The sequence below is a fragment of the Quercus suber genome, unplaced genomic scaffold (assembly GCF_002906115.3).
Source record: "Quercus suber isolate HL8 unplaced genomic scaffold, Cork oak 2.0 scaffold_49, whole genome shotgun sequence".
In the NCBI taxonomy this organism is placed as follows: domain Eukaryota; kingdom Viridiplantae; phylum Streptophyta; class Magnoliopsida; order Fagales; family Fagaceae; genus Quercus; species Quercus suber.
The window spans coordinates 1,305,739-1,326,108 of record NW_027069514.1 but is presented as its reverse complement, the minus strand read 5'-3'; the positions used below and the strand labels follow the sequence as shown (position 1 = coordinate 1,326,108).

At 34.3% G+C, this 20,370-nt stretch overlaps 1 protein-coding gene across 3 annotated transcripts; it reads right to left on the bottom strand.

Annotated features, from left to right (window-relative positions):
- Positions 1 to 1,840: 1,840 nt before the first annotated feature.
- LOC112017158 (probable protein arginine N-methyltransferase 6) lies at positions 1,841 to 16,759 on the bottom strand. 3 transcript variants are annotated; one of them, XM_024049617.2, is made up of 12 exons: positions 16,665 to 16,759; positions 15,891 to 15,959; positions 14,395 to 14,430; positions 13,778 to 13,843; positions 13,355 to 13,423; positions 13,157 to 13,234; positions 12,872 to 12,950; positions 9,771 to 9,865; positions 5,159 to 5,243; positions 4,509 to 4,705; positions 2,586 to 2,704; positions 1,841 to 2,485 (listed from the first exon to the last, which is right to left on the bottom strand). In XM_024049617.2, exons 1-12 carry the CDS (start codon positions 16,701 to 16,703, stop codon positions 2,443 to 2,445), a joined length of 975 nt encoding a protein of 324 aa, XP_023905385.2. In that variant the 5' UTR covers positions 16,704 to 16,759; the 3' UTR covers positions 1,841 to 2,442. The 3 variants fall into 3 exon arrangements, with proteins under 3 accessions (XP_023905385.2, XP_065627860.1, XP_065627861.1); XM_065771788.1 differs by lacking the exon at positions 9,771 to 9,865 and adding an exon at positions 6,233 to 6,327; XM_065771789.1 differs by lacking the exons at positions 15,891 to 15,959; positions 16,665 to 16,759 and adding an exon at positions 14,547 to 14,771.
- Positions 16,760 to 20,370: the final 3,611 nt, after the last annotated feature.

The window sequence follows — 20,370 nt, the reverse complement described above, 5'->3', positions numbered from 1 at the left end:
TAAATAAAAGAGAACACTATAACATGCTATATTAATTAAGTAAGATAGGTCTATCATTTATCTCAAAAAAATTAAGTAAGACACTATTTTTTGAACCGTTACATTGCTTTGTAATATTACACCAAGTGTAACTTCATTAACTTATATATATATATAATTTTTTTTTATTCTTGATTGTGTGTTATTAATTTTTTTCATTTTGTTGAACCTTGTTTCCACTGTTGCAAAAGTAACTAATTTCGCACAAGAGTATCATATTTCTAATCAATTTTTTCTCATATAAATCTTAGAAAACTAACATCAAAATTTCATTATACTTATATAACTAATGAGCTACCTAAAATAACTAATATAGAAAAAAAAAATTATTTATCATATTAGTAATCTTTTTAATTATATAGAATAAATACTAAAATGTTGGTTAAATATAGAATAAAACTAAAAGAAGTTAAAAAAATATTAATGGTTATGACTAATTTTAGTAAATTCACAAATATTTAATTTTTTTTATGGCTTTTATGTCAATTATTGTCAAAACGACTAAACATTTTAAATCAATGATTATTATTATTATTATAAATATAAATATTTTCTCGTATAAGGAAAAATGTCATATTTTAAATCAATTAATAAAAAAATCTTAAATAATATATATATATATAAATAATCATTTAATTTCCTTTGATCAATATATATATATATATAAAGAGAGACCTCATGCAGGAAAGTATGAGGTTGTTCCATGTGACACAATCTTTGAAAGAAGAATTGAAATATTCTTAAGCCACAAGTTAAGAGCAAAAAAAAATGGACTTTCTGTTTCTTTGGTTCAATATTTCAAGAATTTTTCTATTAATGAATAAAGATTCTTTGTAAGACTTTATACGTGCAAGTTAGATTTAGAGAAAGTCAATGTTTTTGTGCCCTCTAATTCCTAACAATACATTTAAACGTCATTCTTATAATATGTGAAAAATGATATTTTTGTAGATTGGAAAAGAGATAAAGGCAGTAAAAGGAAAAACATTAAAGATGACAAAGGAGTTACAGGGAAAACCCCAAGATTCAGGTTGAAAAACCATGGTGGGATGAAGGATTTGATGTCCTTCCCCTTGTAAAGACTATATTATTTCTAGAAAACACTCTTTCTTACATAACTTTCTTGTACACTTATCTTTCTTTTCTCCCTATCCTTTTCTGCTCTATTTCCCTTATGAAATTTTGATCCCTAGGATGCTCAGCAACATTCTCCTCTTATAGTACGATGAATGTTGCTGGCTGTACAAGGACAAATATCCCAATCCCATTGCTTAAACGCAGGATGATGGGTGGCTCTGCATGGTATGAAGTACATCAGGAGGAAAGAGAGGGAGAGTTGCAACGGCAAAGAGGACTACATGTGTCCTATTGCCTGGTTCAAGCATGTACTAGTCTAGAAGAAGCATGCTTTGGGCCTTTGGGTGTTTGGTGGGGGAAAATCATAAATGTATTTTGGTTTAAAACTAAGAAAAATAGAAAGAAACTTTCTAATTGATTATTGATGAGATTAGTTATTTTTTTATTATGTTTCAAGTTCAGGATTCGAAGGTAGACATCTGACAAATAAAGTTTGGTAATTCACTTCTGATTTTATTGTCATGTATGTATGGAAGTCTGTTTTTGGACAAGTCCAATGAAATTTGTCCATATTGCAGGAGTGACGTTGATGTCACTTGCGGTATTTACCACCAGAAGTTTTCATGTAGATTATAAATGATTATTGTTCATCTCAATATAAAGTACAAGTTTAGACCATTGGTTTGTTGTTAAATCCGCATACCCCAAAAAAAGAAATAACAACTAGAGTAAAGTGCAGTAAAATAAACAATAGAGACAATTTGTTTACAAAGTGAAAAACCCAAAGGAAAATACACTCCAAGCTGGTTAGTGTTGGCTTGGCTCGAATAATAAGGGAGATTTATGAGGCAGCGAGTTCAATGGCAGCAAGTGCTATCTCAAGGAGTGGAAGAAAAAGAGATAAAAAAGGGTTGGTTAATACATCAGTCACTTGTAGCCTCAAAAATGGTGTCACAAGGAACATATTGTTGAACTGAGAGAATTGAATGATACACTCATCTAGTAACTCACATCCATTTAGATAAAATACAACCTCAAGAGCAAACTAAGTCAACAATGTCCAAAAACAAACAGGGATAACATCAAAATTTACCTATGCTTATATTTAAATTAGTTAATGAATCATTTCATCTTCGTGAAGACTCTGTTAGGTTAAAGTTGGTGAAATTCGGGTCCACAGCCTCACCCTCAGAGTTTTGTTTGGAGAAGCAAACTTCACTAAGAAATGTAGGCAAGACAGTCCCAGGTTGAGCCATGAAATTACTTGAAAAGGATTTGCTCCAAGGAGCCCAACACAGATAACAATGAGGAGAATCCTCAGGATGATTATCGCATTACTGACTCCTTTACAAAGGCTCGGCCACCCGAACTGCAAGAGCAAAGATCAATATGAGGAAATTACGTATGATATCTCTTGCTTGACCAAGGACAAGAAGAATAGCTTAAGAAAAGTATGTGCTATCACTCACGCATATTCAAGGTGAATATTCATGAATCGAGCGTTTTCTTTGCTCTGTGATAGTGTTACCGAGCCTTCAATCAGTTGATCTTGCTCCACCTCTATTGGGTCATAAAAGTATATCATTGTCTGCAAAATTAATTTGTTAGGTGTACTGACTGAATCAGTATCAATTATATAACAAGCAAAAGAAAACTTCTTAAGCAAGGAAATGATTATTAAAGAATTGCAGGAATGAGATATAACCACAGTGAACAATTTTTCTTTCCTGGAAAAATATCATGTTCTGAGAAATTTATTCATGTTTTTGATCTTTAAAATGAAAAGTTTGCTCTTCTTGTTGTTTGGCTCTGATATTCTGAAAACTGTGTCGGTGCCAACAATATCTTTAGAGAAACAAGAGGTTTCTAATGGGGCCGGCTCCCCTCCAGTCCAAAATTCTCCCGTTCCCTCCCGTTTTAATCCGGATGCAAGACACGTGGCAAATGAAAAATCCAATGGTGAAAAACAAAGCCACCTTGAAATATATTTTATTTCAATTTTACCCACACCTTCAGCGATCTCCCTTGCAAACCCACAGCCCACACACCACCGTCCTTGGCAGTGGAGCCATCTGAAATTCTACCTAGAAACACGACAGTTGCATCCTTCACAAATAGTCAAGATGGATTATTCTATGGATTCTATACTGCATGATTATATGCAGATTCTTCAACACCAGCTAACCAATGTCCCAATGGGGAATGAAACAACAAGGAGGCCAAGTTAAAACTTCTATGAGATAAGGTTTTGTATTGACACAGTCAAAGAGGCAATATCTTTTATTTGGGTAATTTGTTGTAAAAAATAGAATAGATGCTGGGTTTGATTACTTTGAAGTGAAATGGAGCAAAACCCACCAAAGTTATGCCTAAATCTAAGAGATCCAAAACCTAAGAAGTGAATTTTGGTGAAATTCATTAAGATTTTTGATGTTTGGAAGAGGATTGGAGCAAAACCCAGATGGTGAAATAGGGTTTTCAAGTATTGAATGAGAATTGGCTAGACCCATATGGAGGTTTTGTGGATTTGTGCAAAAATGGAGATAACCCAGAAAAGAATCAGAAGTCTCCACATGATTTTTTTGAGAAAAAAAAAAAAAAAAAAAAAAATAACTTGCAGAAGAGATGTAACACCAAGAGCTTTTCGGAATGACGCCAGTAACTCCAAGGTTTCCGGCACTATTTCCGATGGCTTCTTGCCATATGCTACCAAGGGCAGTGGTGTATGGGCTGAGGATTTGCAAGGGAGGTAGGTGAAAGGTGTTTGAACAAAGCAGTAAATTACGTTTCAAGGTGGCTTTGTTTTTCACCGTTAGATTTTTCATTTGCCATGTGTGTGGCATCAGGATTAAAACGGGAGAGAATGGGAGAATTTTGGACTGGAGGGGAGCCCGCCCCGTTTCTAATAAGCAACTTTTTCAAAACTAGTTATGAATGTAACTGTTCAACAAGTTTATTGTCTTCATTTTTGATAGGAATTCAGTTTATTGTCTTCATTTTGTTACGAATTCAGATTTAGCCTCTTAGGAAGAAAAAAAGAAAGAACTTTGAAATGTTTAGTGTTTCTTTCTCTTGTACTTTTCTCTCTTGGACTTTTGTCCATCTGCATTGATATAATATGATATAATAAAGTATCTCTAATACATATAATCCACATAATTACTGGCCACATTTTCCACTTTCTGACACCATGAGTCATATTTACCTTTGCAAAATTCTACTGCGTTAGAGACACTATAAACCAACTAAACAATTTATATATTCCTTTACTTACAAGTATGAAATAGGATAAGCTAGAACCTTGGAGATGAAAACAGGTGCATGTATGTGTGATTCAACACATGGAATTAGGCCCACATGGGTTAGAAAAGAAAAGCAAGCATTATAAGTACCTGTTGCCAATGTGTTGGAGGGTCCTCAGGTGCAGTGGACAGCACCAATGCTTCATTGGGATTTGCCCGTTTCTTCCTCTGACTACCATCTATGGGATTATTATCAACAAGCAATGATAGTGTGTGATTATTGGAGGGAGATACAGCAGGTCCACTGAATTCAACGTCAAACCAAAATGCAAACCCATGCAGTGGAGCTGCAAATCAAAGAAAACTTGGATCAAACTTGAATCAAATAAAGAAAAACCACCAAGAGTGGCAAGAAATATCGACTTAAAGTATTAAAGACAAATGACCTGTAACAAAAGATGTACAGAAAGCTCCAGAAATAAAATCTATTGTAAAAACAGACTGAAATAATGTGCTTAACAGGCATAATAACTTTTGGAATCACAAAGGTTCCAATTATAAAAACACACTAAAAAGCACTGATGTTAAGAAGAGTGAGCATAAAAAGCTGCCAGATTCTATCTGGATGATGAAGATGAAACGGATTACAGATCTTTTGAGCGTAAGGTTGCAGAAAAAAACTAGAGAACCGGGGACAAAAGAATTGAAAATATGTTTTTTTGATAAGCAAGAAATGAAAATATGTAAATATATAAATGTGCATACAGAGAGAGAGAGAGAGAGAGAGAGAGAGAGATTACCTCTCATCATTGACTTGAACTTATATCTAGTTGTGACAGATTCTAGCTCATGAATTGTAATTGTATAACAGTCAACATGCTTTACCTGTAAACAGTTGGACAAATAAATTTTCAAAGCTTCATGTAAATCCCAGGGGGGGGGGGGGGTTGTGGAATCTAACTTTTTCAAAGCATATGTACTTGCTAACATACTCCAAAATGCTAGGACAAAATATCTTTTCTGGCCTTTGCTTTACAAACCATGTGAGAGCAGTTTAGTAATGTCATAATATCACTTTATTCCTTCATAGTTGCATATGAAAGTCCAATTGCATTTTTCATGCCAAATTATTCAAAAAGGCAGAGCGGAGATAGAACATAAAATCTTACATCTGTTTTGACGAATACACCTTCATTTCGAGCATACAAGTCTCAACAACAATCTTAGACATCAATTAATGGACTCCTAAAAGAGAAAGGGTATATCAGCAAAAACTCCCTTGAAGTTTGAGAAATATCAGGGACTTACCTCCTATTTTTAAAAAAATGACACTGTTCCTTAGGGCTACAATTTTTTCTCCTTTATTTGTTTGTCCTCTAACCAGTCTGGTAAGTAACCATTACTTGAGATGGGAATTTAATTTGAAAAAGGATATTTTGTCACACTTTGTAATGGCATGTAAGTGGTTGTAAGGGTGTATCTACTACGTGGATCACAAACCTCAAGAATGGAGTGTCATTTGAAAAAAGGAGGTAAGCCACTGATGCTTTTTGTCTTCTCCGGTATACTGTTCATTAGAATTTAATAAAGAAATGACCATGTTGATTTTGAATGAGTTACTGTACTTCATATGACTTTTTAATCTTGTAATCACTTCAGCACATGGATTCTAACTGCAAGCAGCACTGATATTGGGAGTGTATTGCATAGGATAGAGAAGCAGTTCACATTATAAATTTGTAGATATGTAAATATATGAAATTGTTTAATTTAATTTAAAATAACACAACTTATTTTTCTAAAATTGTCAGTACAAAGATTAAAAAAGTAGACCATAAATGAATGAAATCTGGAACTAAGATAAGAGGACTCACCACATGCGGCCATGTCAAAACGTTCTCACCCGTTATTGTCTCCACACATGGCTCCTCAAATGCACACTGTTTTGCTAGTGGCAACATGGCAGACACTGCATCCAAATACAAAATATCATAACTGCTAGATCACAAATAACTAAAAAATACTTACCTATGAGAAGGAAACAGTTAAAAACAACTTCAAAACCATTTATATAATGTCTCAAGAGAGAAATTTATGATGTATAAATGCAAGTATTTCAATTGAAATCTAGATTCACCATTTGTATAATAATTCCATTTACAATGCTAACAAAACTTGGTACCACGAAATTTTATTTGACAACAGTTTGACACAAACACAAAAGGATACTGCCTACAAAATATATGGAGAATAGCGTTCACTATCTATTTTCCATCAGCAAAAGGCCCTCTAAAGAATGTATGAAATCAAGATGCATGCTTTAGTACAGTGTAAGACAATTGAGACTTCAAAGAACCGTAACAGAACTACTAAAGTCAGCCACCAAAAAGAGGCAGTACAGCCTCTTTAAGATGGGAATAAAGATGTATTATGTCAAACAAGGTTGGCTTAGAGGGAGTATACAGGTTAGCAACAAACAGACTGTAGTTTGACAGTAAAATATGGATAAAGACAGCTAAAAGGTAGCATAGACATTAAAAATAAGGCACGCCTCACTTCTTGATCTAGATGCCTGTAGCATATCCAGTAGAGAAAGTATGGCATGTCACCACAAAATTGAGGCAGCTCAACTGATGAACCAAATCAGCTGCAATATTTGGGTCCAAAATTTGTTTCAATGCCATTAAGGTACACCCCTTATATAGAGAAACCAAGAAGATTACCTTTAAGGGCTAAAAAGATGCTAGTATAGGGTGAATAAGAAGCATGGACACCTTATTTAGGCTGCCGTGTCCGTGTCCGACACCTCTGGGACACGGCTGCGAGCATGTCCCAGCCCTTTTTAATATATATAATGGGACACGGCTGGAATGTATTTTGGTTTTTGGATTTGTTATAGCATTATCCATTATTGCTCTTAAATTTATATATGTTTAACATTATATGAAAAATAAATGCTTAACAATATATTGGGATTGTTAAACATATATTTTAACTACAGATAATCTTCAGATTAGGCATATTGTAGTGCTAGATTGGTGCTATATGTGCAGAAGGTGTCGGGAATCAATGGATCATCTTCTTCTTCATTATCCTATAGCATATGAGATGTGGTCTGGTCTTTGGTTTGTTTGGTATCCATTCATTGTCCTATAGCATATGAGATGTGGTCTATGGTCTTTTGTTTGTTTGGTATCCATTGAGTTATGCCGTATAAAGTTCTTGAGTTGTTAGCTTCTTGGCAAGGAAAGTTTGGAACACATAGAAATAGAGATTTATGGAGGTTTGTTTTGGTGCTTATGGCAAGAATGGAATGCTAAATGCTTCGAGGATTGTGAATGGTATATCATTGATATAAAGTCTTTTTTCTTTCGTGCTCTCCTTGAATGGAGCTTAGTTTTGCCTTCATGTTCTTGTTTGTCCCTCCCTGTTCTAGTTGATCATTGTAATCTGGGTTCTTAATTTCTACCACTGTAGTACATTTCCAGTGTTCTTGGGTTGGCTATTTTTTATTATAAAATTTCTTACATTATTTATATAAAAAAATGCTTAACAATATATTAAAAAATATAAATAAAAAAATATCTAATAATTAATTAATATATGTATCCCCGTGTTCCCTGTGTCATGTCCTAATTTTTTAGAAATTTTTGTAAATTTTAGTAATGCTGTGTCATATTAGTGTCCATGTCCATGCTTCCTAGGTGAAGTTCCATTTAAACCTCAGTTGTAAACTAATTATTGAGCAGGCTCCTGACTAGTCCTATAAATATAAAATTACTCACATATCTGCTTCGCATGACAAAACAAGAGAAAGAACTTAAGCTAAAATTTTGATTCTAAGGCAAATCAAGCTTTATTGTGAGTCCTTCAGTTTCATGTCATATCAAAGTCTTGACCATTTTACCTATCAAAAAAAAGAGTCTTGACCATTTGTAGCTTAGAAGTAGATTCAGCCTTCCTGGGCTTTGTACTTCATGAGCTGCCTTGCATAGCTGACCTTGGTACACAATAAAGTTTTACAACTAGGTCCTCAACCACGCTGAAGAACATCTTCAAAGCCTAATTACCATTCTGAACATCAGAATCAACATTTTTTCTTCAACCTTCAAGCATCAAGTATCCTCCATGCATTTATTGTTGAATGGAAGACCTCCACTTCCAAACCATATCTAAGAATATATGATGCGCTTGAGGTCTCAGTTAAGACCCCAAAAATACTTTATCAATTACAAACAGTTAAAATCTAGATCATTCAATCAGAAGGATTTCCCAATAAATGCTGCAACTAAAATCTAGGTAGGGTTAAATAATATTCCTGATGCGTTCTACTACAGAGGAAATATTTAGGGCACAACAATTCTCCCCAGACACTGGTAAAGTATTAGACTCTGATAGAGGTGAAAGGTGGCATACAAGCTCCAAATAAGAAGCCAGACAAAGGAATAAACTCTGTGTGTGTGTGTGTGTGTGTGTGTATTACTTCATATAAAGATGCCATAAACAATAGAAACAGAGCAAATATAACACAAAATTGCTTCTTTTTTTTTTTTTTTTGCTCGAAAGAAATTAACAAACCATGTGAGAGCAGTTTAGTAATGTCATAATATCACTTTATTCCTTCATAGTTGCATATGAAAGTCCAATTGCATTTTTCATGCCAAATTATTCAAAAAGGCAGAGCGGAGATAGAACATAAAATCTTACATCTGTTTTGACGAATACACCTTCATTTCGAGCATACAAGTCTCAACAACAATCTTAGACATCAATTAATGGACTCCTAAAAGAGAAAGGGTATATCAGCAAAAACTCCCTTGAAGTTTGAGAAATATCAGGGACTTACCTCCTATTTTTAAAAAAATGACACTGTTCCTTAGGGCTACAATTTTTTCTCCTTTATTTGTTTGTCCTCTAACCAGTCTGGTAAGTAACCATTACTTGAGATGGGAATTTAATTTGAAAAAGGATATTTTGTCACACTTTGTAATGGCATGTAAGTGGTTGTAAGGGTGTATCTACTACGTGGATCACAAACCTCAAGAATGGAGTGTCATTTGAAAAAAGGAGGTAAGCCACTGATGCTTTTTGTCTTCTCCGGTATACTGTTCATTAGAATTTAATAAAGAAATGACCATGTTGATTTTGAATGAGTTACTGTACTTCATATGACTTTTTAATCTTGTAATCACTTCAGCACATGGATTCTAACTGCAAGCAGCACTGATATTGGGAGTGTATTGCATAGGATAGAGAAGCAGTTCACATTATAAATTTGTAGATATGTAAATATATGAAATTGTTTAATTTAATTTAAAATAACACAACTTATTTTTCTAAAATTGTCAGTACAAAGATTAAAAAAGTAGACCATAAATGAATGAAATCTGGAACTAAGATAAGAGGACTCACCACATGCGGCCATGTCAAAACGTTCTCACCCGTTATTGTCTCCACGCATGGCTCCTCAAATGCACACTGTTTTGCTAGTGGCAACATGGCAGACACTGCATCCAAATACAAAATATCATAACTGCTAGATCACAAATAACTAAAAAATACTTACCTATGAGAAGGAAACAGTTAAAAACAACTTCAAAACCATTTATATAATGTCTCAAGAGAGAAATTTATGATGTATAAATGCAAGTATTTCAATTGAAATCTAGATTCACCATTTGTATAATAATTCCATTTACAATGCTAACAAAACTTGGTACCACGAAATTTTATTTGACAACAGTTTGACACAAACACAAAAGGATACTGCCTACAAAATATATGGAGAATAGCGTTCACTATCTATTTTCCATCAGCAAAAGGCCCTCTAAAGAATGTATGAAATCAAGATGCATGCTTTAGTACAGTGTAAGACAATCGAGACTTCAAAGAACCGTAACAGAACTACTAAAGTCAGCCACCAAAAAGAGGCAGTACAGCCTCTTTAAGATGGGAATAAAGATGTATTATTGTATGAAATCAAGATGCATGCTTTAGTACAGTGTAAGACAATCGAGACTTCAAAGAACCGTAACAGAACTACTAAAGTCAGCCACCAAAAAGAGGCAGTACAGCCTCTTTAAGATGGGAATAAAGATGTATTATTGTATGAAATCAAGATGCATGCTTTAGTACAGTGTAAGACAATCGAGACTTCAAAGAACCGTAACAGAACTACTAAAGTCAGCCACCAAAAAGAGGCAGTACAGCCTCTTTAAGATGGGAATAAAGATGTATTATGTCAAACAAGGTTGGCTTAGAGGGAGTATACAGGTTAGCAACAAACAGACTGTAGTTTGACAGTAAAATATGGATAAAGACAGCTAAAAGGTAGCATAGACATTAAAAATAAGGCACGCCTCACTTCTTGATCTAGATGCCTGTAGCATATCCAGTAGAGAAAGTATGGCATGTCACCACAAAATTGAGGCAGCTCAACTGATGAACCAAATCAGCTGCAATATTTGGGTCCAAAATTTGTTTCAATGCCATTAAGGTACACCCCTTATATAGAGAAACCAAGAAGATTACCTTTAAGGGCTAAAAAGATGCTAGTATAGGGTGAATAAGAAGCATGGACACCTTATTTAGGCTGCCGTGTCCGTGTCCGACACCTCTGGGACACGGCTGCGAGCATGTCCCAGCCCTTTTTAATATATATAATGGGACACGGCTGGAATGTATTTTGGTTTTTGGATTTGTTATAGCATTATCCATTATTGCTCTTAAATTTATATATGTTTAACATTATATGAAAAATAAATGCTTAACAATATATTGGGATTGTTAAACATATATTTTAACTACAGATAATCTTCAGATTAGGCATATTGTAGTGCTAGATTGGTGCTATATGTGCAGAAGGTGTCGGGAATCAATGGATCATCTTCTTCTTCATTATCCTATAGCATATGAGATGTGGTCTGGTCTTTGGTTTGTTTGGTATCCATTCATTGTCCTATAGCATATGAGATGTGGTCTATGGTCTTTTGTTTGTTTGGTATCCATTGAGTTATGCCGTATAAAGTTCTTGAGTTGTTAGCTTCTTGGCAAGGAAAGTTTGGAACACATAGAAATAGAGATTTAAGGAGGTTTGTTTTGGTGCTTATGGCAAGAATGGAATGCTAAATGCTTCGAGGATTGTGAATGGTCTATCATTGATATAAAGTCTTTTTTCTTTCGTACTCTCCTTGAATGGAGCTTAGTTTTGCCTTCATGTTCTTGTTTGTCCCTCCCTGTTCTAGTTGATCATTGTAATCTGGGTTCTTAATTTCTACCACTGTAGTACATTTCCAGTGTTCTTGGGTTGGCTATTTTTTATTATAAAATTTCTTACATTATTTATATAAAAAAATGCTTAACAATATATTAAAAAATATAAATAAAAAAATATCTAATAATTAATTAATATATGTATCCCCGTGTTCCCTGTGTCATGTCCTAAATTTTTAGAAATTTTTGTAAATTTTAGTAATGCTGTGTCATATTAGTGTCCATGTCCATGCTTCCTAGGTGAAGTTCCATTTAAACCTCAGTTGTAAACTAATTATTGAGCAGGCTCCTGACTAAGAAGTTAGTCCTATAAATATAAAATTACTCACATATCTGCTTCGCATGACAAAACAAGAGAAAGAACTTAAGCTAAAATTTTGATTCTAAGGCAAATCAAGCTTTATTGTGAGTCCTTCAGTTTCATGTCATATCAAAGTCTTGACCATTTTACCTATCAAAAAAAAGAGTCTTGACCATTTGTAGCTTAGAAGTAGATTCAGCCTTCCTGGGCTTTGTACTTCATGAGCTGCCTTGCATAGCTGACCTTGGTACACAATAAAGTTTTACAACTAGGTCCTCAACCACGCTGAAGAACATCTTCAAAGCCTAATTACCATTCTGAACATCAGAATCAACATTTTTTCTTCAACCTTCAAGCATCAAGTATCCTCCATGCATTTATTGTTGAATGGAAGACCTCCACTTCCAAACCATATCTAAGAATATATGATGCGCTTGAGGTCTCAGTTAAGACCCCAAAAATACTTTATCAATTACAAACAGTTAAAATCTAGATCATTCAATCAGAAGGATTTCCCAATAAATGCTGCAACTAAAATCTAGGTAGGGTTAAATAATATTCCTGATGCGTTCTACTACAGAGGAAATATTTAGGGCACAACAATTCTCCCCAGACACTGGTAAAGTATTAGACTCTGATAGAGGTGAAAGGTGGCATACAAGCTCCAAATAAGAAGCCAGACAAAGGAATAAACTCTGTGTGTGTGTGTGTGTGTGTGTGTATTACTTCATATAAAGATGCCATAAACAATAGAAACAGAGCAAATATAACACAAAATTGCTTCTTTTTTTTTTTTTTTTGCTCGAAAGAAATTCAACTGATTGGCACTAAGATATTCTCTTTGTGAACACAGTAAATAACCGAATCTCCAGCTTGTAACATAAATGTATCATGTTAAAATAATGATTAAGAATGCCATGTTAGAATGATGTGTACTCACTATCAATTCCATAAACATTGCGCCAGAAATCAATGCTTTCACCGTATCTGTCAGAGTGCGTAACTGGTGCCATGTACAACTGCAAGCAGTACAAATTGAAATAAGATCGTAAAAGCAAATTGCTTTTTATTAAATGCCAAGTTCAACAAACTACAAGTAACTAAGGCCACAATCCAACCAAAGCGACTAGATTGTCAATTGAATAAAAATTGGAGGCAGAAGGAGTCACAAATGTCCTCAATAATACAGGACTATATTAACTATAAGACAAGAAAGTGAAGATACCGTTGCATTTGAAGGAAGTATAAGACCTCCAGGCTTTAGCCATCGATCTCTTGCAGTGATCACACTTCCCAGCATACTCTGCAATAGTAAGCAAGTTCCTCATAATAACAGAAGTAAGAAAATTGTCATTCTATAATCACATGGTTAGATTCCGGATCCCAAAAAAAAAAACTCCAGCATGCACAGTTCTATAATCACCTCATAGAGAAGCATGTAGCCCATCCATTCGGAAATTATAACATCAACCTCCTCATCTATTTCAACATCCTGCAGACATCATAATCTGAGTTCACAGAAATCGTATGAAATCTAAGGTACTAGCTTGCAAAAGCAGATTAGTTTGGGCAAGCAGGAAAGGAGATAAAATACCACGACGTGTGGAAAGTATAAATGAGAATAACATACACCTAGCATACATTTAATGGTTTATGACCCCTATAAAAATTACAGTTTTTTTTCATAATGCATCAATACCTACACACAACATAGACACTTGCCAATTATATAATAATAAAAAATGTACACAGGAAAATTATTAATAAGATGATTAACTAATATAATTAAAACTCAAAACCCCTTTCAGAGAATAGGAAAAATATTAGTGCGTTTAAAAAAGCCTACCTCAACTCGTCCATGCAATACAATGACTGTATCAGATAAATTATTAGCCTTCACAACTTCATTTGCCTGCTCACAAGAGAAAGAGATCAGTCAGAACTCAAAAAATTAAATTATTTAGTCAGATGCTTATTGCTTAAAAAATGTGAAAAAAAAAATAGAAAGACATTATGCATCCACACCATTTGAAATCACAAATATTTATGAAAGAGAGGCGAAAAGGATTAACATCCCCCACCCCACCCCACCCCCCCAAATAAAAAAAGAGGAAAGAAAGAACATATATGTTAAGAAGGAACTAATGATATACTACCCACATCTTGAGAATTCAATAAATTAACCAATTTATAATCATACTTATCTTTCCCCCTTTACCTGATGTCATTGACATTATCACTTATGAAAATATAAAATAAAAAAAGGATTGAAACCTTATCCCCATTGTTGTACTGACCAAATCATGAATAATTTCAACTGATTCTATAAAATGTAAGAGGAAGTTGAACACATAGACCATAGAGACCAGACGAATCAAACAAAACGAACCACATATAGGCCAGAACAATGAGCATTGTTATAAGAATAACAAGATGAAACAGTTAGTACTACCAAAAAAATACCTGCAATGCAATCTCACTTGCATCAACAGCATATACCTGGTAACAACAAAACCAAATCAAATATTTCATACACATAAATTTCTATAATTTCAATATTACAAGAACTGAAAGTAAGTTAAGAAGAAAACAAATCAACAATCATTAACATCAACCTGAAGAAAAGGGAAAAAGAGCATCACTCAAGTCTTTACAAAATAAGGAACCAATATAGTACTTCCCCATGGCCAAGACAAAAATGTAGAATTAATGTTTATGAATCAAGAGGACAGTTCAAGAAATGACAAAGAAAGTAATAGATTTTTGATTCAGTTGGAAAGTGTTATTCAATTGCCATATAAAGTCCCATATGTAATGCAGCTCCTCTTTGCCTTATGCAGAACATTTGGAAAGAGAGGAAAAATCATACTTTTAATGGTGTTGAGAAGTCTTCTATTGCAATTAAATATGTTTTCTTGCGTTCTTTGCAAAGAATGGACAAATGGACAACTTTTTTTTTTTGTGGGGGCGAATGGGGAGTTGGGGGTAATCTTGTAATTCGTTAGGGGATTCTCTTGTACACTCCATATTTATAAGAGAATTTCTTCTTATCTTGCTAATAAAATTTCTTATTACTCATAAAATATAGCCAACCCCAAAGAAATTTGGGACCAAGACTTAGTTATTGTTGTTGTACTACTCATTAAAAAAAAATTAAAAAAAATATAGTTCAAGCAATGACAAAATCTTCTTAACAACTCAATTGAGATAATAATAGGGAAACAACTCCATACTTGTACATCAGATTTTTCATTCAAAAAGCCAAATGGGCAAAATAGAAAAATATTAGGTAATCTGCAACTGAGAAGTTGAAACTTGAAAGAAATGATCTGCAAGCAATATTAAATCACACATAGCTACTACTACAAGTTAAAACAGCAACACCACCTCAACAATTTTTTTTATTGTAAGTTACATGCACACTCAACGAGTCTTGAACTCATGATCTAACCTTCACCTTGCTCTTACAAGATGCAATCTAAACTAAAGCTCATTGACATACCAGCCCAAACAAATATTCTGTACATGTGATAGTCTCAATATTGCAGGTCCACCATAAAACATCATTTTGAAGCAATTATCCGCCACCAACAGATTTTCCACATTAACAAATCTAGGCAAGCCTCCACCTGCTACTAAAGAATACCTATTGTGCATTAATTTATATTTTGAAGGACAAGACAATCCATTTTAGTTGAAGTAACTGCCTACTAGAGGAAAAACATTGCAACATGGAATATAATTGACATGAAAATGTTATGATATTATTCATCTGATATTTTGCAATGCTCAACATACTGCATTCTTTTTCTTCTTGGTTTATTGAGATACACGTAATTGTTCAAAATTTGACTTCAGAAATTACTAAACATAACATTACACTCTTTTTCACACAAAAATTTCCATACATCAAATATTAATTTTACCGTACAATTCTGATTAATTCCTAGAGAGCTTACCCGTTTTGCACCAGCTTGGGCACAAAATATCGACAGAATTCCCGTGCCACAACCAACATCCACTACAACCTGTAAACACGATTGCATTAAGGAAGATGAAAGTGAACCAATAAGCTGTGTTTAATTTCAATCCATGCAGAGTATCAGGCTAAACACTTTCAAATTATAATGGCCCATTGTAGTATATTCATTTACCAAAAATGATGTATAGATATATGTCTGTAAAATATAATATAATATAACATGACTAAAATACACTTTTGGCCCTTAAAATTTGAGGCTGTTCTCATTTTGGCAAAATCTTCATTTTAGACCTTAATGTTTGATCTTGTTTTCATATTAGCCCTACCGTCCATTTCCATTAGTAATTTGGTGACACCTAGCATTATATGGGTGAGTGTCTTAATGGATGCACTTATCTAACACTTAATGGTTAGATTAAATTAACAGCGGGCCAATATGAAAACAGATCAAACATGAAGGGCCAAATTTTAAAACTCAAAGGGTCAAAATGAAAACAACCCAAACTTTAAGGGCCAAAAGTATACATTAGTCTATATATTTATTAAGGTATTTGATACTCTGAGATTATAAAGTTTGTAAACCTTACCAAAATATTGGATCAAATCAAGTAATTTATCAAAATTTATAAAGCCAAATGTGTGAGTCCTCGCATGTACACATAAAATGCTTTTGCGTAAGAATTCACAAATTGTTTCATAATTATTTTTTTTATACTTCAATCCATAACTGAGATTACAAGAACTTCATTACTTTGCCTGCAATAGCGCTCTGATGCTGCATGATTGCCATCCTATAAGTTTCAGTCCGTACACGATCCTGTATAGTTCAAAGAAAAATGAGATGATAGCCATAGATCATAGCAAAAATCCCCACAGTTGAAGGCTCTAACTATTTCTTCTATAAATACTTTAATAAGCAACCTCAAGTATAAAGAAAGACAATAAAACACCGATAGAAAGTAATAAAAATGCATTCAGGGAGAACCCACTGATGCCAAGAACTCAGAGGTTGTTCTGACATGCTCCCACCATCCCCCAAAAAAAGGACAGCAGTTTCAATTTAACAAATATAGTGCTTAGATCCTTCTATAAGGAATTGTTTTGTTCTAATATTTATACAATAAGAAAGACAGAGAGAGAAGGATATTGACGCAATATATATATATGAATGATATGCCTAAGTGATATCACGCCATTCTATACCAACGTATAGTTAGTTTACCACTAGAAAGAATGACATAGACTTCATGCCTTCATCATACACATAAATATGCATGAAAAAGATACGCAGATTTTCCAAGTGAATGGGCTATTCTAAATTTGAACCTACGACATAAAATTTTAGTTATTTTATTGGTAAGTTACACAAACAGCCAATGGATCTTGAAGTTAGGACCTCACCCTTCACCTTACTCTCTTTTTTTTAAACAGGTAAATAATAATTCTATTGACAAATGACTACTTCAGGTGCACTGAACACCAATAAGTCTTAAAGAATTACAATGAAATAATATGTGCAAAACGGCAAAGACTCTATAAACTCTCCAATGGAGTTACTATTAAACCTTGCTATCAATTGAGTCCCTGTGCTTTCTACGTCCTTTAAAGTACAACAATTTCATTCCCTCCATAATGTCCACATCAAAATCTAAGCACTTAGCTCCCAACACCCAACTACTTGAGCTCAACAACACAACCATTCATTCACACAACAAAACCCAACAACATGTAAAAAAGGAAACATCAAAAACAGCTAAAAAAGGAAACACACTAACGAAGTGAAATTTTCATTAGCAATTCTCACCACCCAATACTAGAAAAAGAGAAACAATCACAAACCCACATCCAAATTGCACAATAAAACAAAACCCATATAGTCAAACTGCATCCACACAAACAAAAACAGCTAAAATTTTCTCAAACCGAAAAGCCTACACAAAAAAAAAAAAAAAAAAAGTAAGCCATGTCGAAATCAGTAGCAGGTTTCTGTTGCTGGTCAGAAACCCTAAGGGCAGAAGCAGAGGTAGGACCAGCATGGCCATGGGAGTCACGTGACCTACCATTAGTACTAGTAGCGCCGCCACGAGTGTACCTGCGAACTCGGTCCTTGCTGTGACTGTGTGTTTGTCCGAAACGATTGTCTTCGTGTTGGTGATGTGGGTGGTAGCCGTTACTGTGATTCGAACTCGAATACATTGTTCAATCTTTTTCTCACTCTCACTCTCTCTCACACACCCAATTTTGATTTTTAACAGAAAAATCAAAAAAGAGTTGCACAATAGTTTCAGACTATCTCGACGGTGGCGTTTTGTATTTATTGTATTTGTATGCTTTGTTTTTAAGGTTTCGATTATCTTTTTGGGGATTGGGCCAGGTAAGTTTCTATGAGCCCAAATAGGCTTTTGGTACCCAAATGCCAAATCTAAGGCCTCAAACTTGTTATGAAAATTCTTCTAAACAAAAAATTTATAAAATTAAAAAATTAAAAAAAATTTATTATGAAATTGATTTTTTTTTATGTTATCAATAATATCTTACAAATCTATTTATAATTTGATAATACACGAAAAGCAGTTGGCTAGAATACTTCAGGCTATGATGATGGCTTTAGGACCTGAAAAGAAAGAAAAAAAATGTCAATGGTGAACGGTGTAACCCGGCCAAGGGCCCTCCGACGGTTTAGTCGGTTTTCTCTCTAAAACACAAGGATAGAAAACTGTGAATAGTCGAACCTACCTTGGGTGAATGTGACTTGATCCTTTTATAGAGAGTTAGAAGTGGGTCTACTTGCTCAGATCCACTACTCTCGTGGGAGATGATGTGTGGAGTTAATGGAGAAAAAGCAGAGCACCTTTCGAGGAATTCATCCATGTTCCAAAATGATAGATCATGGATTGATTGTGTAGAGCTTATAGAGAATTCCCCTGAAATTTACCAAGTGTTGTATGGTCGTCCATTCCCTTACAAGTCCTGGACGATTACTCTTGGTCGTCCATAACCTTGTGAGTCATGAACGACCATCATAACTTGGAAGGCTATTATATCTTATGTATGGATCTTCATCATGTTGGGATGCTTCTATTGGCTTCTTTTCTTGTAAAACCTTATGGACGTGTTCTAGTCATGGACGACCACCATGGACGAACTAAACTTTGTTTGGATCCTATCAATAGCCCTCTTGTTCTTGTGTCGTCCATGCCACTATCGCTTTTACACGTGGCAATTCTTTATTGGCTGGAAGATTGTCTAGGTGGCCTGTCAAGGTGGTTCAAAATAAGATGCTTAGATGCTAACACGTGGCTTAATCCTAGTACTCTAGACGAGCTTTGAAAATGTAAACATCGAGGACGATGCTTCTACCCTTTAGCTCGCAAAGGACGACTCAAAGTCTAGGGGCATTGCCCCTAGCTGTTTATCCCCAAAAATGAAATTACCTTTATCCTTATTTGTTTCTTTGCTCTCTCTCCCTTTTTTTTTTTTTCTTTTTTTTTAGGGGTCTGTTGTTTTGGACAATTTTAAATTTCTATAAGTACATTAACTCGTCCATGTTTCAAGACGGGAGTTTATACAATTGTCTTTCTAGGCTTGTTACTTTAAAGGGTTTTTGGACAATGGTCATCTACCTTTAGTTTTATTTATTAACACATTTCCATCCATGTTTGAACGTTCATTCTTGTTCTTGTTGCCAATTTTAATTCCAAGTATCTTTCATCCATAGTTAGGACTTTATATTGGAATGGCTGAATATTTTCCTCGTCCTTATCTTAGACTTATTTTCAGAATTTTTGATTGGCTATTTTTCTTTTCGTCCATAGTTGGGATTACTCAGTGGTTTGGACGTGTCATCCATATAAATTCTTTGTAAATTGCATGCATGCTTTTTCTTTGTCCTTTGTTTTTGGACGAGTGTACTGGGGGTGTGTTTGCTCCTTTTCTTCGTACTTGTTTTCACTTAAGGTTTTATGACAACTTGCATTTTCCTTGTCTAAAAATAGCTCATGACAACACATCTCTGCATCTAGAGAGTTTAGACGTCTTTAATTTTCTATGGACGTTAGCTTCATAGAATCATCAACGCTTAAGTTAGAAAATTCAAACTGCTTTATATACAATAGAAAACCTTCTACATAACATCTTCCATAGACAATACTGAACTTTGTACATAGCATCGTCCAAAGACATTATTCATATTAGTTTAGGGAATTCAAATTACGTTATATACAAAAGGATTTTGTTAATGACATTGTCCATAGCACATGCTAGTAGCTAGTGCTTTTTAGGGAATTCAAATGCTAGGAAACATAAAATACTGCTAGAAAACATAAGTGCTGAAAGATAACATAAACAGACTACTAGTGATCACTAATAATCTTTCACCTCGTCCATGCTGACCTTCTTGATGAGTCCTCTTTATTGGTAGTACTTCCTCAAGTGCTCCACATTCCATGGGTGATTCA

Excerpts from the sequence above, each read along its gene's own strand:
- LOC112017158 (XM_024049617.2), bottom strand. The coding sequence starts at position 16,703 with ATGGCAATCATGCAGCATCAGAGCGCTATTGCAGGCAAA. Across the intron at positions 13,235-13,354 it reads GCTACATGCTTCTCTATGAG|AGTATGCTGGGAAGTGTGAT; the intron begins GTGATTATAGAA and ends TTACTATTGCAG. Across the intron at positions 5,244-9,770 it reads TTTTGACATGGCCGCATGTG|GTAAAGCATGTTGACTGTTA; the intron begins GTGAGTCCTCTT and ends AACTGTTTACAG.